Raw genomic sequence first — 18,895 nt, 5'->3', positions numbered from 1 at the left:
TGCTTTTCAGTCCTATGCCTTGTCCACACCTGTTGATGTGAAAGAGGAAATAGTGTGCTTTCATATTCATAGCACAAGTACTTGTGATATTGTTTCCAGGAGTCATTTAGACTATAGATAACTATATTGTTGATATGTCTTAAGCAGTTACAGTTTGGTAGCATATGACAGAAAGAATGAATGGGAGAAGGAAGCAGGAATAATGTAACAGGGATGATGTGAAAAGTGCAGGCTGAGATTTAATTAGAAACTGAAGCCTGATCAAAGTGCTTGGCAGTAGGCAGAAGTTTCCTGACAAAAAATGTGGCCTGCACTGATGGCAGTGCATAACCTCTTCTTTGGCTTGCGAAATGGTGCAAGAAACTGTGCAGTGGCTCCGCTTTTCATAGAAATGCGCCTTAAGCGGGGAGAAGGAAAGGAGACTGAAACATTCAATCCAAAGGAGGCGCATGTAACGTGTCCCAGAACAATGCTGTACCTGTGTGGAATCTTTGCCTAGTAACTTCTTCCAAATGAACATTTGTTACTTTTTATGTTTTATGTCTTTTCCTGTGCCCTGTCGAGTAGCCTAGTGTTGGACGTGGCCATGCTTTGAACGGGGGTCAGGCCATGTGACCTGCTGGGATCCTTTCCAAACTAAATTTTTTCCTTGATTCTGTGAAACTGTTTAGAAACAAGGATAACAGTTCTGTGTCTGGCACATGGCACCGGGTCTGATGGCTCCATGTGCCCAGAAACCCATTGGTGGCCGGGCTGGCAGAGGGCTACAGAAAGGCTCCAACAGGAGCTGCCTGGACTTTGAGGAGCGTGACTGGTGGCTGGCACTGCGAGGACTTTAAAACCCTGGACTTTATGAATTGTGGGAGCTGAAAGCCAACTGTGAGACTGTTTAAAGTTACAAGTGCTTATGTATTAGCAAGTAAGATGATTTCTCTTGTTCAGTGTGCAAAGCAGCTCCAGACAGTAAGATCTGAACTCTAGATGGGAAAGGAGGATGGGCTCAAGACTTGATCTCCAAAAGCAGGCAGGAACAACCTGCACAATACCAACCTAGCTGCCGGGGATCTTCTGTTCAGCATGTACACCCATCCCCTCATAGACCTGTTTGCCAGCTGGGCTAACAAGAAGCAACCCTGCACCTAAGCATATGGCATTGTGGAAGGGTCATTGCAAATATAATAAGGTTGGCAAGGGGGAGTCAGGAAGTTCAAGTAAAAGGATAACATGATGAAAGCCTCTGGAACCGGGACTACTGAATGTAGTGATGTTAAAGCTGTTAAAGGTTGCTGCTGCCAAAAAGACACCAATGTGTGTCCCTTATTGCTACTCTGTGAAGGAGACAACACTGAATCAAACAAATTTTTTGGAAGTAAACATAGGTGGTCAAGGATAGATTGGTGTTGTGATGCAGAGCTGTTCCTGAAATGGCACTGTGGGACTCTGTTCTTTCACCAGCTCCACGTGATTCACTTACTGGTTCAACAAGTCACATTGATCTTTGCATGTCACAACCACAGACCTCAGCCGATCACTTTCTGGCTTGTGCATTATCAACAGGGTTGCAATTTTGCAATGGGATCTTAATTTCTCAATTCTGTTGATATGAGAGCCAAAATCTATGCTGTTCATCAGTTACACTAACTCTGCAAGGCCAACAAAAATGAGGAAAAGTGTAAATAAACTAATAAGAACAGATAAGAGAATAGATGTGTCCCATTCCTAGTTCTATTGCTGACTAAAACTACAATTTGTGGAATAGTGTGCCTGAAGCAAAAAATGCTGTGCTAGTTCAACAATGCCTCCTAAAAGTTGCTACCAGCTGCTGCAATTAGAGATGGGAACACCTCTTTAAGCCCTATAGGAAAATGTTGCGTCTACTGTGGGCATGCAGCATCTCAAGACAATGTACAGTGTTTGCTTTAGCTACTTGTGGTAAGGGGAATCATCTGTTGGTGCTTTTTAAAGACTTTTGTGGAAATAGTAATACCTGTGGAATCTATCTATACTATCATATCCTGAGTTGTGCTTGTTGAACTGTGCTCTCACACAATCAAAAACCTTTTCCAGAGTTGGTGTGATTTCTTAGGAGAAAAATGCAGTGTGGGATCTTTTCTGTTGACTGTGTAGGAGATTGTTCTGCTTTTAGAAGTTATATTGCTGCTGTAATACGGGTGCTGAGGTGAGGGACCCACAGGCCCAGTGCTGGGGAGGTGCAGCTCCGGCTGTGGGGATGCTGCGTGGTGGAGTAGTGCTGGTGCTCCCCCAGATCCCCAGTAGGCTGGGTCTCCTTAAGAACCAAGGACTCCTTAAGAACTTAGCGCAGGACTCCTCTGCGTTGAAACTGCTGCCTTACCTCACTTGTTCAGTGAGGTGGTCCATCATTCGAAATGTGCTTTGTTCTCTGTGCATGTGGGGACTCCATAGAGGCTTGTGAGAAGTGTGGACACAGTGTGCTCGTAAAATAGAGGAACCCTGTGGTTCAGCAGGTGTTGGGATCCACCAACATACATTCCTGTAGCCTGCTGGTTGGGCTCTTTTGTTGGGCTTTTTTGTTTGGTTTCTTTGTTTGTTTTTTTTTTGGTGGTGGTGGTTGTTTTTTGGAAGTTGCAGCTTACAGAATGAATTCATTCAACATATCTTTCAGTATAAACATCCCCACATTTTCTTTGCCTTGTAATAAATTTTAAGTGAAAGTGAAAATTTTAGACTTTGATGTTGCAAACAAACCTGTAACAATGTTTTTTATTATGATCTGTGTGCTGCTTAAGAAACTGTATAGTGTCTTCTAATTTCCAGGTTGCCCCAGAGCCTATTAGAGGATATACAAACCACAAGCTGTATAACGCTTGTTTTCCTGTGTTTTGTACTTTCCCACCCATGTTTTCAGACTAGTAGGAAAGCATGGACTTTTTTGAGGTGGTGCACCACATGGGGGACTGAGACCTCAGCACCATAGTCCTTTTCCATCTTGAGTGTCTTGAGGACCTGCTGGGTGATACAGCACAGCTGATTTGGCTCTGCTCCTGGACTACTTTGCTATTCCAGGAAGAAGTTTTACAGGAATGCTGATCTTACATAAAGCACATAGCTAATTATGAAGGAATCATTTTAGATTGGAATCTCACAGGAACATACTGTAACTATCATTTAGATCTAAATGAATCCAAGCACTCTTTTCTCAAATTGTAATGTTCTGTTTATGAATGCATTTCGTCCACTTGGCATTTAGCCCCAGTAATGCAGCAATATTGTGTAAAATGTGAAACAAATGACACTCTTCTTTAAAAGAATGTCTGGCTCCCAAAACATAGTAACTTTTAATTGAAAAGGAAAGGGATGATGAGAAGGCAGTGCTGTCTGGATGCTAAAGCAATGTAACTCATGAGTTTGGAGATATGGAGGTTTTTTTCTGAACAGTCCTTTGTCATCTTTGGTGATCCTTAGCTGTATTTTAACCTCTTTATGTATTTTAGAGTTTCCCAAGACCATAACTTGTAACTTTTCAAATGCTTGCAGATCATTGAGTAAAAGAGTACGTTTGCAGAAGATACTGACAAAGCATCTTAAAAGTGTGTCTGTTTAATTTTAGGACAAGGAAACCTGCATGGGTGTCAACAATCAAAGTTACATATGTGAAACGGGCCACTGTTGTGGACAATCCCAGTGTTGCAACTACTACTATGAACTCTGGTGTAAGTCCTTCCATTTTGTATGGCTTCCCTTCCTAATCTGCATGGCGCTCATACCGTACTACAGATCTGACTTGTGTCCCATGGGGTTTTGTATTCAGCCTGTATTATGCATTGCCATTGCGTTTCACTGCAACACAAACCGCAGTTGGCCTGATTTGGCAAGGGGAGTAGGGTTCTTACAGTGGACATACTCCTCAAAGTGCAGGCAAATAGGTCGTCTTGCCACGTTCATGACTGGAGATTTGTTGTTTGGGCTTCTTACTGATTTGGGCAGTACTGAGAGTACTCAACATTGTATGCGAGTGAGGAAACCATGCTTGAGGGAGAAATGCACGCTGGAGTTTGACACACTCAAACAAGTAATTATTTCAGTATCTTTAATCTTATTGTTTTAGTTCTTCGTAAGAGCGACAGTTTAAATCTGTTTTATCTGTTCTAAGCTGTCCTTTCAAGGAGGTGGGGCAGGACATTTATTCTCTCCAGGATAAATTGTGTTTGGGAGCACAGCTCCTTGGGTGGAAATGGTCTTGGGCGAATCTTGTGGGCTGACAGTGGCTGAATGCTCTGGGCTATGAGGAACATACATTGCCCATTGCAACCGCTCTTACCACCTCTTTCCCACAATCTGGGATTTAAAACTACCCATGTTTCTAGTGAGTGGTTGAGTGACTGGACCTTCTAAGTCCCTTTATACAGCAGCAGGCAGGTCAAAGCAGGTCAGCAAAACTCTGATGAAGATATATGGAAAAATAAGTAGTTAAAAGGATAAGAAAGTAAATGCTGAAATATGAAGGCAAACTTTTAGACTTGTGTAGTGCTGATAGTGTTTTCCTTTAAGGAAGAGCACAAAAGGCTGAACATTGATGTTGACGTGCTGTTGTACTGCCAGGAGGTTGGGCTGAGAAGGCATCTGTGCTCCCAGAATTTGGAAATGTGGAATTCTTAATATTGTAACCCCATGTTAGAGGCTGGAGATACTTTCTTACCACACCCAATGGTATCTTGTAGCTTTTATGCAACCATGCTATCTACTTAATCCCTCTGCTGTGCCCACAGTTTCACTTTCTCAGAGTAGTGTGTGTGTAAATGTATATTACACATACAAAAACTGTCACTTAACTTCGATTCAAGGACAGAAATAGCTGACACTTCATCTTTTAGTCTAGAAACACAGTTTTACTTTTCAAACTAACCAGTGAAGCATGAAGACATGGTTGTAAACTAAACAGGACTTTGTGAGACTCCTTCAAGACACGTTGTGCATCACACTGTAGTGGCTGACTGTGTCTTAACCAATGGCAGGATTTGAATGTATTGCAGAACTTTTACAGCAACTTTAATTTCAGAAGTCTCCAAAGAGTTCAAAAAGCAATTCGGGAGGGGGCAGGGGGGGCAGCTCCAGGGACTATAGCAGGCTGAGAAACAGACATGAATACATGGCTGCCTTGGGCTGCCTGGTTCAGATTGTAGCAGTTGGCAGCACAGGCAGGACAGATGGCTGGAATTTGTTTGGACTATATGGGGATGCATGGACAAAGCAGAGTGGGGAAGGTCAGACCCAGTTTTGGGCTTGTGTGGGTGGGAATGCAGAGGAAGATGCATGTATGCAAGGGCTTACAGACACTGGCAAGCAGGATCTAAATTGAGCAACAGCATGGTATACAGCTGCACACTGGAGCTTGTTGCATGGTCACCATGTTTCTCCCATGGACATCTTGAAAGAGAGGCTTAATTGAATTGCATACAAACAATACAGTCAGAACAATAGCCCCCTGCCATTTTAATGGAATGATTTTACTGTAACTGTCTTTGCGCTCTCAGTATGGCATGGACTTTTATACTTGGCAGTGCCTGGCTGCATCGTAAAAGTTCTTGGAAGATAAAACCAGATTTTGTTAGAAGGAAGCAGGATATTTCAGGCTTCTTTCTAGGGCAAGCACACAGGTCGCGCTGAGATCATGGAATAAACATACTAGTGGCACACGTTGCTGGGTGGTTCCTTGGGAGAAATGGATGTCTGCGTTGAGGTTCACATTCCTTCTGCGTTGCAGAGAACATCATGTACCACACTGAGATGAGGGGAATAATGCAAACATGAGACCTGTTCTTCTAGGCTTTCTGCAAATTCAGGCAAACGTCCAACATTGATTTAAAATTAGTTAATGTTTTCAAAGCTTGTTTTGCCATTGTGAGGGTTAGAAAAAAGTTTCTGGGATGAGGGGAGAGGAGGCGTAGGGGGAACATGTCCTTTAACTGAAAACTCATATTCTAGAGCTTGTGACCATAGCTGCAGAACTTACCCTACTGCTCCAGGAATTGAGTATCTTTGGTAGGTACGTGTGGTGAGGCACTCTTTAAGACTTTAAAGGTAAATAGCAGTGATAGTATATGTAAATAGTCTTAATATGAGCAGTGAATTGTTGGTGTGGAGAGCAACAGCTTTACATTCTTGAGCACAGATTAGCTTTTTAAAAGTTAATAATAACTTCTGGTTAATGAACAGTTAACTTAGCAGCAACTTTTAAGTATGGCTTCATGGTGGTTTGTGTTTTGATTTTTAACCAGTGTATGCATGTACTGAAGTAGCTTTTGAGAAACTTCTGCTCTTGTTGACCTTCTCAGACCACCACGCTTTTGTGTGCCTGAAAGCAGACCTTCTTGCTAGTCCTGTTGAATTAAATCCTGGATTTATTTACCGCCACAACTTTGCAGGGAGAAGCAGCAGAGGAGGGTGGCATTTGAAATGGAAAATAAAACTAGTCTGTCTTTGCTGGACATGCCTTCTGAAATGTGATCCTGTCTTGTGGCCACTTGGAGTTTTTCCCATAAAGAGGATCTTTTTCCCTGGTTAAGAATTTAAGGGAAGTTTGTCTTTGAAATGGCTGATCTCAGCAATTCTAGACAGGAAGTAAGGTTGCAGTAATTATAAACCAGTCCTTGAGGGTGGTGGAATAGGATGTAAAATCAAGGTATTATTTCATTATGTTCTGGGTGGGGCAGAGGAATGGAGAACATGATATGCCAAGCAGGTGGACAGCCTGTGTTTAAAATTAGACAACAGCCTGGTTCAGATTCCCCACCATCTCTTATTAAAAAAAAAAAAAAAAGTGCCATATTGCCAAATAATAAAATTATATCCAGATTTATGTATGTGTGTGTATGTATATATAGGTCTAATAGCTGTATAAAGGTCTAATTAAATCTTCACTCAAGCTTAGTCGCTGGTAACATGGGGAGAAAAAAGTGCAGTATCTTTTCATTTTCTTGGAGTAGAATGATAAAAAGTAAAAGGGAAGAAGGGGCTTTACTGTTGTGTTTCCTTACATAGGGAAAGGTGTTTGGGTGGTGGTTGAGATGGTTCAGCATTTTAGCCTAACTATCTTCGGGCTCTCCAGAGAGTTCATGGTCCCCAGGAGGGAGATTGTAGTCTTGGGAGAATGGCAGCATCTGCTGGATTTTTCTTACTAACAGTTGTGTTTGCTGGAGTTTTCCAGTGTTGGTCTTTGTCTTTCACAGGTGTCTTACTGTTTAAATGTTTGAAAATACCACTTTTCAAAATACAGGAGAGAAAGTAACTGAGGAACGCAGTTCCAGCATTTTGCAGATTAAGAACTGAGGCTCAGACATCCTGTATTTTCCCAAGTTTAAGTGTATAATGTGGACTGAAAACCACTTCCAGATCTCCTGATGTCCATCCTTGTGTGTCTCCTTGCTTATTGAGGACCAGCATGAAATTAAATGATTCTAGAGGCTCTGAGCACAGCAAGAAAAACTGTAGAAAGTATTTTGCAAAATGTGGTTGGAAGAATAGTACACTGTGCTTCAGGAATCGTGCAGCATGGAAACAGGCAGTTGGTCACTGCATGCAGAAGAGCTCAGTTGCAGGATTTCAAAGTTAGAGGGCTTAGCTGGTCTTGGGCCATTTAGGTACTGTACAAAGCCCAGCACTGGCAGTGAATGAGTATTCAGATGTTGGATGTGCCTACTTTACTTTGGCAGCTTTAGCACGGATACTGAGCCCCGCTGTTTCTGAGAGGAAAAAAAAATATCTTGATTGTTTGGGCCCTAGTGGAAGGGTTGTACAGGAAAAAAATGTTCTGTTTGCAGGCAGCACAGTTGATGTTTTTGCTGATTTTGAACATTTTGCTCATCTCTGCACGCTTCCTCTTGGACTCTCTAGACAGCTCTTTTCCCCAAAAAGCATGCTGCCAGAAAATTTTGGCAAGGATCTGGTTAGCTGCTAAAACTAAAGCAATTGCTGTACCACGTACATGTTCCAGGTCAGCTTTATAGCAGGAATTCATTTCCAAGACTTCGCTGCAGTCTCCAAAACCCTCACTCAAACAACACGTCAGTCCCATGTTTTCTTCTTTACCCTGTGTTGTGTTATCTTATACTTCAGTATAACAGTGTCCTTTTTTCAGAGTAGGATTTGCTCTGCTCCTTGCCTTTCACTCAGCCTCCTGCATGGTTGTACTTGCTTTCTCTTTCCTAGGTTTATCAAACTTCACTTTTGGCTGCTGTTACTCCTCAGCTGATGCTTCAGCAATAACCCTCCCATGACAATGCCTAGCTGACAGTATAGGGCAAATGAAACTGATGTCACAGCCATGCAGAGACTCCTGATAAATAGGGTCACCAAGGGAATTGTTTCCTGGTTTTCTTGTACTTTTTTTTTTTTTTGTAGCCTAATCCAGACAGCAGAATCATCTTAAGCTTAATATGGTGTGGCTCAGTAGAATTCACAAGTCCAAAAGAGAAGGCAAGCTGTCTTGCGTAGCCTGACTGTGAAGATACTGGCTTTTGCCCCATGTGGCCCACTTCCACTTGCTCTTTTAAGCAGCAAGGAAGGGCAAGAGAGCATGCTGGTGTTCTTTCTCCCCCTGCCTTCTGCACCTCCAACCCAGCTCCTCACCAAATACCCAGATCAGTTGGTACAGACCCTTTCCATGTCTTGTTCCCAGATGTTCTGGACGTGGTCTCAGCTGGGTCGTTCCCCTCTGATCTGTGTTAGACCACTGTTTAACATGTGTTTTACCAACATAGATGTCTTGGGAGGGGTAAGTCAGCTGGAATTGACTGGACTTAGAAACATGTCTTCTGGAGGACAGGAGCAATTGCTCTTCAAAGGCTCCTTCTCCAGGAGAGTGGCATAAAACCAGTGTCTGCGGATTTACGGCCTCAAGTTGATTCTCATTGCAAGATAAGCAAAGATTTTTCTGGAACCTGTCTTTTTCTGTCTTATCTCATGGCAGTGGGTGTACCATGTATACTGGACACTGTTCTGAAAACTAGAAACCAGCTGCAGCTAACGGCTGTCTCCTTTTGCCTGAGTTACCAGTCTGGGAGCAAGTGAGCAGGAGTTGGATGTGTCTTCAGCTTTTTTCTTTTGTCATTGTACTCTACAAATATTCAGTAAGTTTTTCTTGCAGTGTGGTCAGGCTGGGACTGCAGTTCCACTGATTGAAACTGACATAAAACTGTCACTGAAAGTCACAGTCTTTCTCTTGCTGCTGTTGTGTTTGGCAGATGAGTTTCAACCTGCTCTGGTTCGCTCAAACCAGTTCAAACCACAGCTGTGCACAACTTTGTGCTGGCACAAGAAGAGGTGGAGGACGCAGCAGGAGGTATGGAAGAGGCAGGCAGGAGAGGACCATGTCATTCAGCAGCTTCTTTTTTTACCTTTTTTAAATGTTCATAGGCCTTTGGCCTGGATCCTTCATCTGGCATTCTTGAGCAGTGGCACTGACTCGTACAGGCTCGTGTCTGAAGTGGCAGGAGACAGTGCAGTCTCTGTGCTAAGGACGCTATTAAACCCAAGTGCGTCCAGGTTGTGGTACGAAGTAAATCTCTGTCCTGTTTTTGGTGATAGCATTGGCCTTGTGAAAGACAATTTTTTTCCATTCATGGCTGACTGTGAGGCCACAGTTTCGGACACCACTTTTTAGTCAATGAAATTGTCTCACTTCTGTTCAGAACCAGCTCTCATGGAGCCAAAGCTATTACCCAGATGCTTGTCAGGCAGACGCAAACCCACTTTGCAGTATGTTTTGGCTTCTTTTAGGGGACTTCCTGCCAACAGTGCAATGGCATTTGCTCAAATTTACCATGAACTCGAGGGCAGACTTCTCTGTTCCTACCCTTGGAATGCTCCAGAAAAGGTTTTTCAATTTTACACGGGATAAAAGGAGCTTTCCTCAACGGGAATGCTGACGGCAATGTCACAGGCAGCACACACATTACAGCATCTGACTGAACGTTGCTCCCCCCTTTTTCATGAGGAGGGAATGCTCTGGAATGTTTATTCTTAAGAATGATAAATAATAATTATTAAGAATAATTAAGAATAAAATAATTTAGGTTTGAGCAAAACTATGCTCAGTGTCCCAGAAAGGTTTTCTTTAAGCCTGGCATGTTCTTTCACAGCTGGTAGAAAACAGCTCTGGTGCATGTGATGGGGCTCACTTTCCCAAGGATGCTGTAAATGTAGCAGCCTCGTCTTTCTTTGGTCTTCCCTCTGCTTGTGGGAGATGGCTTTCATGGGAGCTAATTTTGTTCCGGTATTTCTGCAGCTCCTGTTCTGATTCTCAGAGCTCAGTGCTTGTGTAGAGCTTACAGCTCTGAGCCTCTCTGATACTGGGTTAGAGGTTGGTGGTACTTTTTTTGTTTTCATGAAAGATTTTTGATGCTCTGGCAGAGAAATCTCTTGGCAAAACTCAGCTCCTTGGCTGTGTCTGATTTACTCTTTGGTTGCATCATTATCCACCCATTGGCATCACCAGTGGATTTGATAGAAGATACAGCAGTGTTTCTCAGGACTCAGCCCTTTTTGGACTGGAGAGCATTTCAACTTTGGACTCTTCCATAAACCGAGAGCAAGCCTGCAATTACCTTCAAGTCTGATACACCCTTGGTGCATGTTTAGCTCCAAACTGGTGCATCGCTTCTGTCAGTGCTGTCCATCAGCGATTGTTTTTCCAAAGACCCTGTTTATGCTTTGCCTGTCATGTTGCCCTCAGGTTGCCACAAGCTTTTGTTTCCAGCGATCGCCGCCAGGTTGGCATAGGAAATACCCTCTCTCTCCAACCAAACATTTAACGGCAAACTTGGCTCAGGACGCCTGGTATCTCACAACCTTGTCTCCTTTTCCAGTGACTGCAGCAATAGCTCAGCACAATGCAGCCGAAAACCAGGTTGTGTCTGTTTGGGAAGGAGGCGCATGTTGAAGAGCATGGAGGAGGCTTTTGTGTATGGGGAAGGCTTTTGGGGACAGTGAAGGCAACTGGAAGTCCAGTTTTACTTGACTTTTTAGAGACCTTTTAATGCCAAACTTCTGTTGCCTTTGCACATCTCACCCATTTTCAGCATGAGGTAGGGCTGCTACCTGCTTTTTACCACGAATGAGGTGTTAGTGTGTACTGCTACTGTGCTTAGCCTCTGCGTTTCCTGCTTGTGTAGTGTTGTCTTTTGGTGGATTTGAAGTTCCCCTCCTTCCCCTCCTGCCAAATAATGCTGGGTGCATGGGCCAGTGGTGTGTTCGGCTTACCTCCCTGCTGCTGGTTTCAAGCCAAGCATCACCAGGTGTACAAATGCACGGCTCGGCCCTGGACATCTTCACTGTTCGCTCCATACTTTTAGACATAATATTTACAACTACGCTTGGCCTTGTATGCATAGCTTTATTCCAGATAAATGACCATACTATATATTTGCTAGGATTTTACAGTTTTTCTGTTCTGCAGCCAAAATGGCAGCTGTCCCCAAACTTCTGGCTGGGGCATGTTGTGGAGCCTTTTATGGAAGCCCTGGACTCCCAGCACCATGCTGGGTGTGCAACCAGAGCTGTCCCCAATCCTTCTCTCAGTGCTGGCACCTCTGCTCAAGTGACAACCAAGGAGCCCCTTGTGTGCCTCAGCACCTATGGGTGCCTCATCTTATTGCTTCCCATGTGCTGGGGGGGGCTTTCAGCCCTGTGGTGCTGATGTGCGCTTGCGTGACAAGGTGGGGACAAAATCATTAAGGAGGACACCAGAAGCCAGGCCAGCAAATGGCTGTGGTGGGCATACGCTGCTGATCTCCTGTGATTGACCAGACAAGTCCTTGGGCTCATGCTGAGTCAGGGGTTGAGTAATTCCTAGAAGCTCTAGGAAGTGTCAGCAGTTAATGAAACCAGGCAATAACATGGTATTAGTGTTTTGGGCTTTTTTCTGGAAATTCCCATGAAAAACAGCAGTTCTCATCCACTTGTGGTTGTGAGCGTGCATAGACCCTTTGCATGAGAATGGAGGTGGTGTTCCTGGCACCATGGCCGGATTGCCGTCCAGTAAATTATGGTCTGTTTACTTAAAATGCCACCTGCGGTTTCAGTAGGATCCAACATTAATTTATTATCCTAAGCTGTTGTATGTTGTTACTGCCTGTTGTTTACAGAGTTGCCACACGTCTTCCCAGGAATGGCTGAGCTTACTTTGACCCCTACTCTGAGCTTGTGCATCGGTTTGTCTGCAAAGCACTTTGGGATTTCTTTGGAATGGGTAGAGAAGTTTTCTAAAGAAATACTTTTTTAATCTTCTGGATGCAGGCTTGGGTGGGAGCAGTTATTCCCTGCAGAAAAATTCGGCTGCTACAGCTGAGATTGCTTAATAGTGGCAGTTCTCCAGGACTTCTTAACTAATTAAGTGCTGCTTTCTGCCATTGCATCTAGAGTCTTTGGGAAAGGATGTGATCAAATGTGTTAAAAAGCATCTGTTTTCATAACTGTAGCTAAAATCCCAGGATAGCTGGGTGTAATTTTCCATTGTTTTTGAATGCATGATCGTGGACTGCTCTTCAAAAATAAGGAGTACTTAGAAGATGAACTGCAGGCCTGCTTCAGTGCATAGTGGTGTGCTGTGCCAATGACCTGGTTTTGATGAGTGTGTTCTTGCTTCCTTAGTGAGTAAGTGCCAAGGGACCTTCTTTTAGGAAGAAATAAAGTGTATTGGTGGGATCTTCAGATTATGAGATGATGTGTATTGGGTTTTCGTGGCAAGGTTTTTATAGCGATGGGGCTGCAGGGGTGGTTGCAAATGCCTGGGTTTGAAGGCAAGAGTGGACTAGACCACTCCTCCTAGTTTCTATAAAAAGGCTTTTTTAGAAGCAGGAGGGTGTTTGGAGGGCAACGGACGCTTTCTTAGCTTGGTTTGAAGGGCGTTCAAAGGCATCTCGAGTGCTTAATCCTTTGCTTCTCTGGACTGAAGATCAGTCTACTCTCCACCCTTCAATGGCACAGCTGAGTGGGCTGGCTAGAAAAGCTACCTAGGAACCTTGATCTCTAGTCAAGCAAAAAAATTCGAGCTCGTAACACCTTCGTTTGATAGCAGGATTTGATGAGTTTAGGTACAAGGGGAATCCAGTCCATTAGGGAAATTGGTTGTGCAAGGCAAGAGAGAGATTTCAGTTTGCTGTGCCAAAATACATGAAGAATTTGGGTTACGACACAGGGAGGTGAAAGTCCCTGCTCAAAATGCTTGGAGGCATGATGTGGCATATCCAGTTCACCTACAAACAGCCCAGTGTGGGGCTCCGAGATGGGTGATATGGGTCGATTGCACTTTGTCCTGAGCCAGAGCAGTACTCCTCTCATTCTTCAAATTCCTAAACTGGTCACCTTTCCCCACCCAGCTCTTAGCAGAGAAAACATCGCTAACTCTGCAGGGGATGCTGAAAACATCAAGGTATTGTAAAGGTGAGACCAGAGGTTTTTACTGGGGAGAAAAAAGCAGTTTGATCTCACGGGGCAAAACGGCCATGCTGAAAACGGGCTGTAGCACTAGGAGTCTTGATTTTGTCTGTTTGGGGATAATGCAGAGTGGCAGAGGTCTTACTGAAAGAAAACCGGTGTTGTGCTCTCATGAGGAGTGGTTGCCAGGCCTGCGTGTTTCTAAAGGGGGAGCTCTCCCTGGATTCTTAGCTGCAAAAACTGAGCTTAGAAAAAACTTAGGAACTTACAGACACCTCTGAGGCAGGTAGAGCTGTGCGCTGTAGTTTCAGGAGACAAAAGCATAATCTGGAGTGAATGTTGTAGCTCTTTGAAGTGTGTCTTGGAAGCATTTTTCAATGCATGCAAGCATGAAGGGGGGTTTGCAGAAAGGGGGAGTTATTCCACATGTTAGAGGGAGTGGAGAAAATTCAGGAAGTGCTCTTTTAAAATTCCCTTTTAAGGAGCAGTGTACGTACAGTGTGACAGTGTACAGAAACCAGCCATGGCCACAAACGGAGTAGAAGTTAGGTTTCTTGAGGATTCAGAGTGGGGGGCTAGTTTAATTTAATTTTGGGTAATTTAAGACATTGAATACAAAAATAAGTTTTAAAAATATTTTGAGACATTTATGTAAAAAGAGTATGTTTTTGTTAAACATAACAATGAAGGATTTGGGCTGGAAATTAAAGAGCAGTGCAAACAAAAGCAAAACATAGTGCTTGGGGTTTTTCTCTTCTTCTGTGGTCAATCTGCAGTGTCTTTTGTGTCTTGTTTGTTATTTTCAAACCAAAGTGGCTGTGGGAGACAAGTTCAATGCTATTCACAGCTCTGCTCATAATTGTGGCTGGAAGAAATGATAACCAAGGGGTGGGAGTGATGGCACAGGGGAGGGGGGGAGTTTAGCCCTGTCTCCATATTTCGCTCTCCTCCAGAGATGTGCCTGTTGAACGTACTCCACATTGTACCACAGTGCGTACAGATTCTATCAAGGCTGCCAGCGTAGCAGTCCCCCACGCAGTCAGGTCCGAGTTGAAGCGTCCTGGCACAACGTGTATATCTGCCTTTAGAGCAGTGCGGGGTTCAGATCCAGGCTTTCTGATGATCTTCTCCATCGCCCTCATGGGGTTTCCTGGGTTTGGCTGTGGCTAACGTTTGCCCTCCCCTGTTGCAGGGTTTTGGCTGGTGTGGACCATCATCATAATCCTCAGCTGTTGTTGTGTTTGCCATCACCGACGCACCAAGCATCGTCTCCAGGCCCAGCAACGGCAACACGAGATCAACCTGATCGCTTACCGGGAAGCCCATAACTATTCAGCCCTGCCATTTTATTTCCGTATGTACCTCACACAGTTTTTTCTGGAGGTTGTGGGGAACAGGGCAGCAGCGAGTTTCCTGTGTTGAGTGGAAGTGGGGAGCAGTGGGTGGGCTCAGCAAGAGGCCACGGGCAGCTTTACTCCCTGACCTTGGCTTGTAGAGAAGAGGTGGCATATTCCAGCTGCTGGATGCATTTGAGCACCCTCAAGTCTGGAGTTGAACCTCACCGGCTACAGCACCTTCATACCTACCCTTGGTTTGGCTCTGTGAGTGCAGTGATTCCCTGGGTATTGTTCTGGGAAAGTTCTTTCAATAGCTCATTCAGGACTTGATGGATGCTTCTCCTTTCCAGCCTGTGCTTGCCGCTGGTGGGACTGAGGTGTGGAAAGTGGCTTCATGAAATTTGGTCACACGGGCTGGGTGGAAGTGGTGTGTCAGCAGGGACCATGCTGGCTCCCACCCTGTGCTGTGGTTCCCAGACCACACTGCTGGTGAGCAGCCCTAGGACTTTGCACAGAAGAGCTGTTACCCGTGGCTCAGGGAAAGTACAATCACTTTGTGCTCTCCTTTGTGCCCTGCTACGCTGTGTGAGAACAGCAAGTCTTGGCTTTTTGACCGGAGGTACCACAGCTGAGTTTCCTGTAATGGACTGTCAAATTGCATGTATCAACTTGCTTTTTTTGTTAAACTCTTGCAGCCACCTCAGAAGTAATTCCCAGCAGCGTTTTCCTCCCTAATCCCAGGGATATGCAATTGCACATGAAAAACTGCAGTGCTGTCTTTAAGTGTTTCTAGTATTTATCTCTCTTCTGTCTGTATAGACTATTTCGTTGCCTTTTAAGAAATAAACAAGATCTTTCATAGATTTGAGGGGCTGTAAGTAAAATAAACCAAACTGTCTTGCCCGTACTGCCATTTCACTCTGACCACACCAGAAAAACTGAGTCCAGCACTAAAACAACCAGAAGCCAGGATCCCAAGTTCCTTGTAACTGCTCATGTCTTTCTGTATTTGCGCAAAGCTTTGTGAGAGGAAACCTTTGCTCTTGAAAGTGGAAACTCAGCTGAGAAACCAGGGTTGGGGAGGACTGGTGAATTATCTCCCAGGTCGTTCCTGCAGCCAACGCAGGCCATCCGTTGGTGTGGTTTATGGGGCCGTATCAGGGTACGGGGTGGCGTGGGGAAGTTTGCCTGGTTAGCCCTAAGCGTAGACTTGAGCCAGGAGATCAGGCCGCTGTTCCCAACTGTGTCTGTCTCCTCCTGTAATGGTACCCGCCTGTGCTGTGATTGCTGCTTTCTCTTAAAACATGTCGTATTTCGTTTGGGCCAAGTTTTGGCACCCCTTGTAAATCCCATCAAGCTGTTCAGAGTGAAGGTGCTGGCACATGACAAATGACATACTGACCTGTAATAGTGGCTCATTTCCCGAGATAAGCTGCTCATTCAATAACTTCTCCTCCTTGTCTCTCACTTTTAGGGTTTTTGCCAAATTACTTACTACCTCCCTATGAGGAAGTGGTGAACCGACCACCGACACCCCCCCCACCATATAGTGCCTTACATCAGCAGTGCATCCCAGCAGGCAGCAGTAACACAATCCTGGACACACCAAGAAACCTGCAGCCAGCACAGAGCAGCTCAGCAGCACCCAGTGGCAATAACAGCAGTACTGACAACACGGGGTCCCCCGGCCCTGGGGACCCTGAGCCCTCCACCACCACACTGGGTGCACGAGCAGTTGCCAAAATGCAAAGCGTGGAGCCTGGTGGTACCAGCACGGGAGCTGAGCTATCGGCCAGTCCCAGTAAGGATACGGAGTGCAAGGAGGAACTGCTAAAAGGTTATAGCTCTGAGAGCTTAGAGCAGAGCAGTGCCATTCCCGACGTGAAGGACAAGACGCCGGGCAGGCAGCGCCGTTTCACTGGCGACTCGGGCATTGAAGTCTGTGTATGCAACCGGGGCCATCATGACGATGACCTCAAGGAGTTTGACGGGCTCATCGATGATGCTCTGGATGGGCCCCTGGACTTCTGTGACAGCTGCAGTGGCCACCCCCACGGGGACGAGGAGGAAGGGCTTTTTAATGCCACAGAAGAGCAGCACCGCGAACACAGCCACCACCACCTGCCCCGGCAGCCAGTGTGTGTACTTTTGAACACAATAAATGAGCAGGACTCTCCGAACGCTTGTACCAATAACTCCCCCAGCTAAGGTGGCAGAGTGAAAGGAAGAATTGGGGGAAAAAAACAAAGAAATAAAAGTGGAGTAAGAGGATTAAAACTTTAACAGGAGGAAAAGGAGATACAACCTTGTTTATTAGTTTATTTTTCTTTCTCCCCCTCCAATATAACTCGGGGACTAGTCCTCGAAGGCCTGGCTTGTGGGGGACGGGTCGCTCTGGGTTTTGTTAATGGTGTCTGTCCTGCTCTGCAGGGCAGGGACTGATGTTTCTCAATGAGACCTTCTAACAAATGGAATTTTCCCAATGGTGATTTTGGTGATGGTTATTACGAGTTTGTTGGTTTTAGTTTTCTGAAACACTGCTTTATCTCGCAATCAGTAAAGCTCAGCAAATCTCACCCTTGGAGGATACGAAATCACCGTAAGGCTTCAACCTCCAGCAGGTGTCTTCCCAGAAGCAAGCAGCTTCTGACAGTGCCGGCAGTCAGTAGCCCAAGAGTTCTGGTGTGATGTAGTGCTCTTGAGGCATTGGGGATTTCTTTTCATGTTAGTTTTGTGGGGGATTTTGGTTGTTTGGTTTGGTTTTGTTGGTTGTTGGTGTTGTGGTTGTGGGGTTTTTTTTGTTTGTTTGTTTGTTTGGGTTTTTTTACAGATCAGCCCTGTAGTCTCTAGTGCTTCAGTGTTTAAGACGGCAGGTTGGAAATGCCCCACTTGAAGCTGGGGACTGAAGGACCAGTTTCTTCCAGAAGGAGTGGTAGTCTACTGTAACCAGTTTGAAAAGAAAGGGCTTGCAGAAATTTGCCTTTATATGTAATTTTTAAAGACAAGTGTATTCCTTCAATGCCTCCAAGAGCACAGTTAGAAGTAGAATCCAGGCAGCTGGGCTGCCTTCCAAGTACTGTGGTCTCTGAATGACCTTTTCCAGGTGTGCTGCAAAAGGGCTTGGCTTTATTTTTTTTTCCTTTTTTTGCACCCCAAGAGCAGCACATTTGAGTTAAGATGATAAAAAAAAGAACAGGGCTCTCTTTGGCCAGTGTGCCTTCAAGCTTCAGCGATGCATGTTGAACAAATGGAGACGAGAGCTCCGTCCATTGCGAAGGGATGACTTACCATGTAGATGTGGAAGACCTGTGCAGTATTTTTTTTTTTTTCTTGATTCAAGTTTGGTGCGATTCTAATGTTGACCACTTAAAAGAAATGAATGTCTGTTTTCTTTTTCTTTCTTTTTTTTTTAATGGTGGCAACTGGCTACTGTATAATGTCTGTGAGCGTGTGTGTGTGTGACTGCAATCCATGCATGCGAGTCCTACTGGTAATATGAAAGCCTGCTGTAAGACTGCAAGAAAATTTACTGTAGCTTTGCTTTAATTAACGGTAGAGATTTTGTTAGTAACAACCTGAAGGGGAAAAAAACACAACAACAACAACAAAAAAAAAAAAAGCCAAAAAAAAGAGCTGAAACTAACATTCCCTAGAGTGCTCGTGTGGAAGAGAGCACAGTTCAGACTACGTATCTTGTTCTCTTGTTCTTGGGTTTTCTCCCCATCCCTTTTATAATTATGGTCATCCAGATCATTACTGCTATGGGGAAAAATAATTTGAAAACTGAACTCGGACACATTCAGATTTGATTGATTGAAAACCAAAATCAGTTTTAAATAAGGTGGAAACCAAAATATAATGCCTTTTCTGATAAATTGCCCATGTGTATGTGTATCATTTTGTGAGTTAAGAACAAAATTTTTCTTTAGTTTGTGGTTCTGTTTTATTGTTGGTTTTGTTTTTTTTTTAAACTGGAGGTATGTAACACTGTGCTGGATACAAATGACAGAGCAAGAAAAGTGATACGTACTTCAGTATTTTACCCACGTGTTTGAGGAGAGGACTTTTACCTTACAAGGTTTAGGAGAATCACTCCTTTGCCCATTGCAGCCTTTCTCGTCCGTCAGAACAGCTGATGAAATCAG

General features: G+C 44.5%; 1 protein-coding gene across 6 annotated transcripts in view; it reads left to right on the top strand.

Moving 5' to 3' along the window:
- The window catches only part of WBP1L (WW domain binding protein 1 like), a 65,510-nt gene extending 46,885 nt beyond the window's left edge, over positions 1–18,625 (top strand). For 4 of the 6 annotated variants that reach the window (XM_040606242.1, XM_040606241.1, XM_040606243.1 and 1 more), the window contains exons 2-4: positions 3,590–3,692; positions 14,606–14,767; positions 16,225–18,625. In XM_040606242.1, the coding sequence (XP_040462176.1) occupies positions 3,590–3,692; positions 14,606–14,767; positions 16,225–16,958 (999 nt within the window). In that variant the 3' untranslated portion in view covers positions 16,959–18,625. Of the gene's footprint in view, positions 1–3,589; positions 3,693–13,280; positions 13,420–14,605; positions 14,768–16,224 lie in introns of those variants that run through there. The other 2 variants (XM_040606245.1, XM_040606239.1) reach the window with 2 other exon arrangements.
- Positions 18,626–18,895: the final 270 nt, after the last annotated feature.

This window comes from Falco naumanni, chromosome 9, assembly GCF_017639655.2.
Source record: "Falco naumanni isolate bFalNau1 chromosome 9, bFalNau1.pat, whole genome shotgun sequence".
In the NCBI taxonomy this organism is placed as follows: Eukaryota; Metazoa; Chordata; class Aves; order Falconiformes; family Falconidae; genus Falco; species Falco naumanni.
Note: the sequence above shows the minus strand (reverse complement) of the source record. Positions and strands in the feature narration are given on the sequence as shown.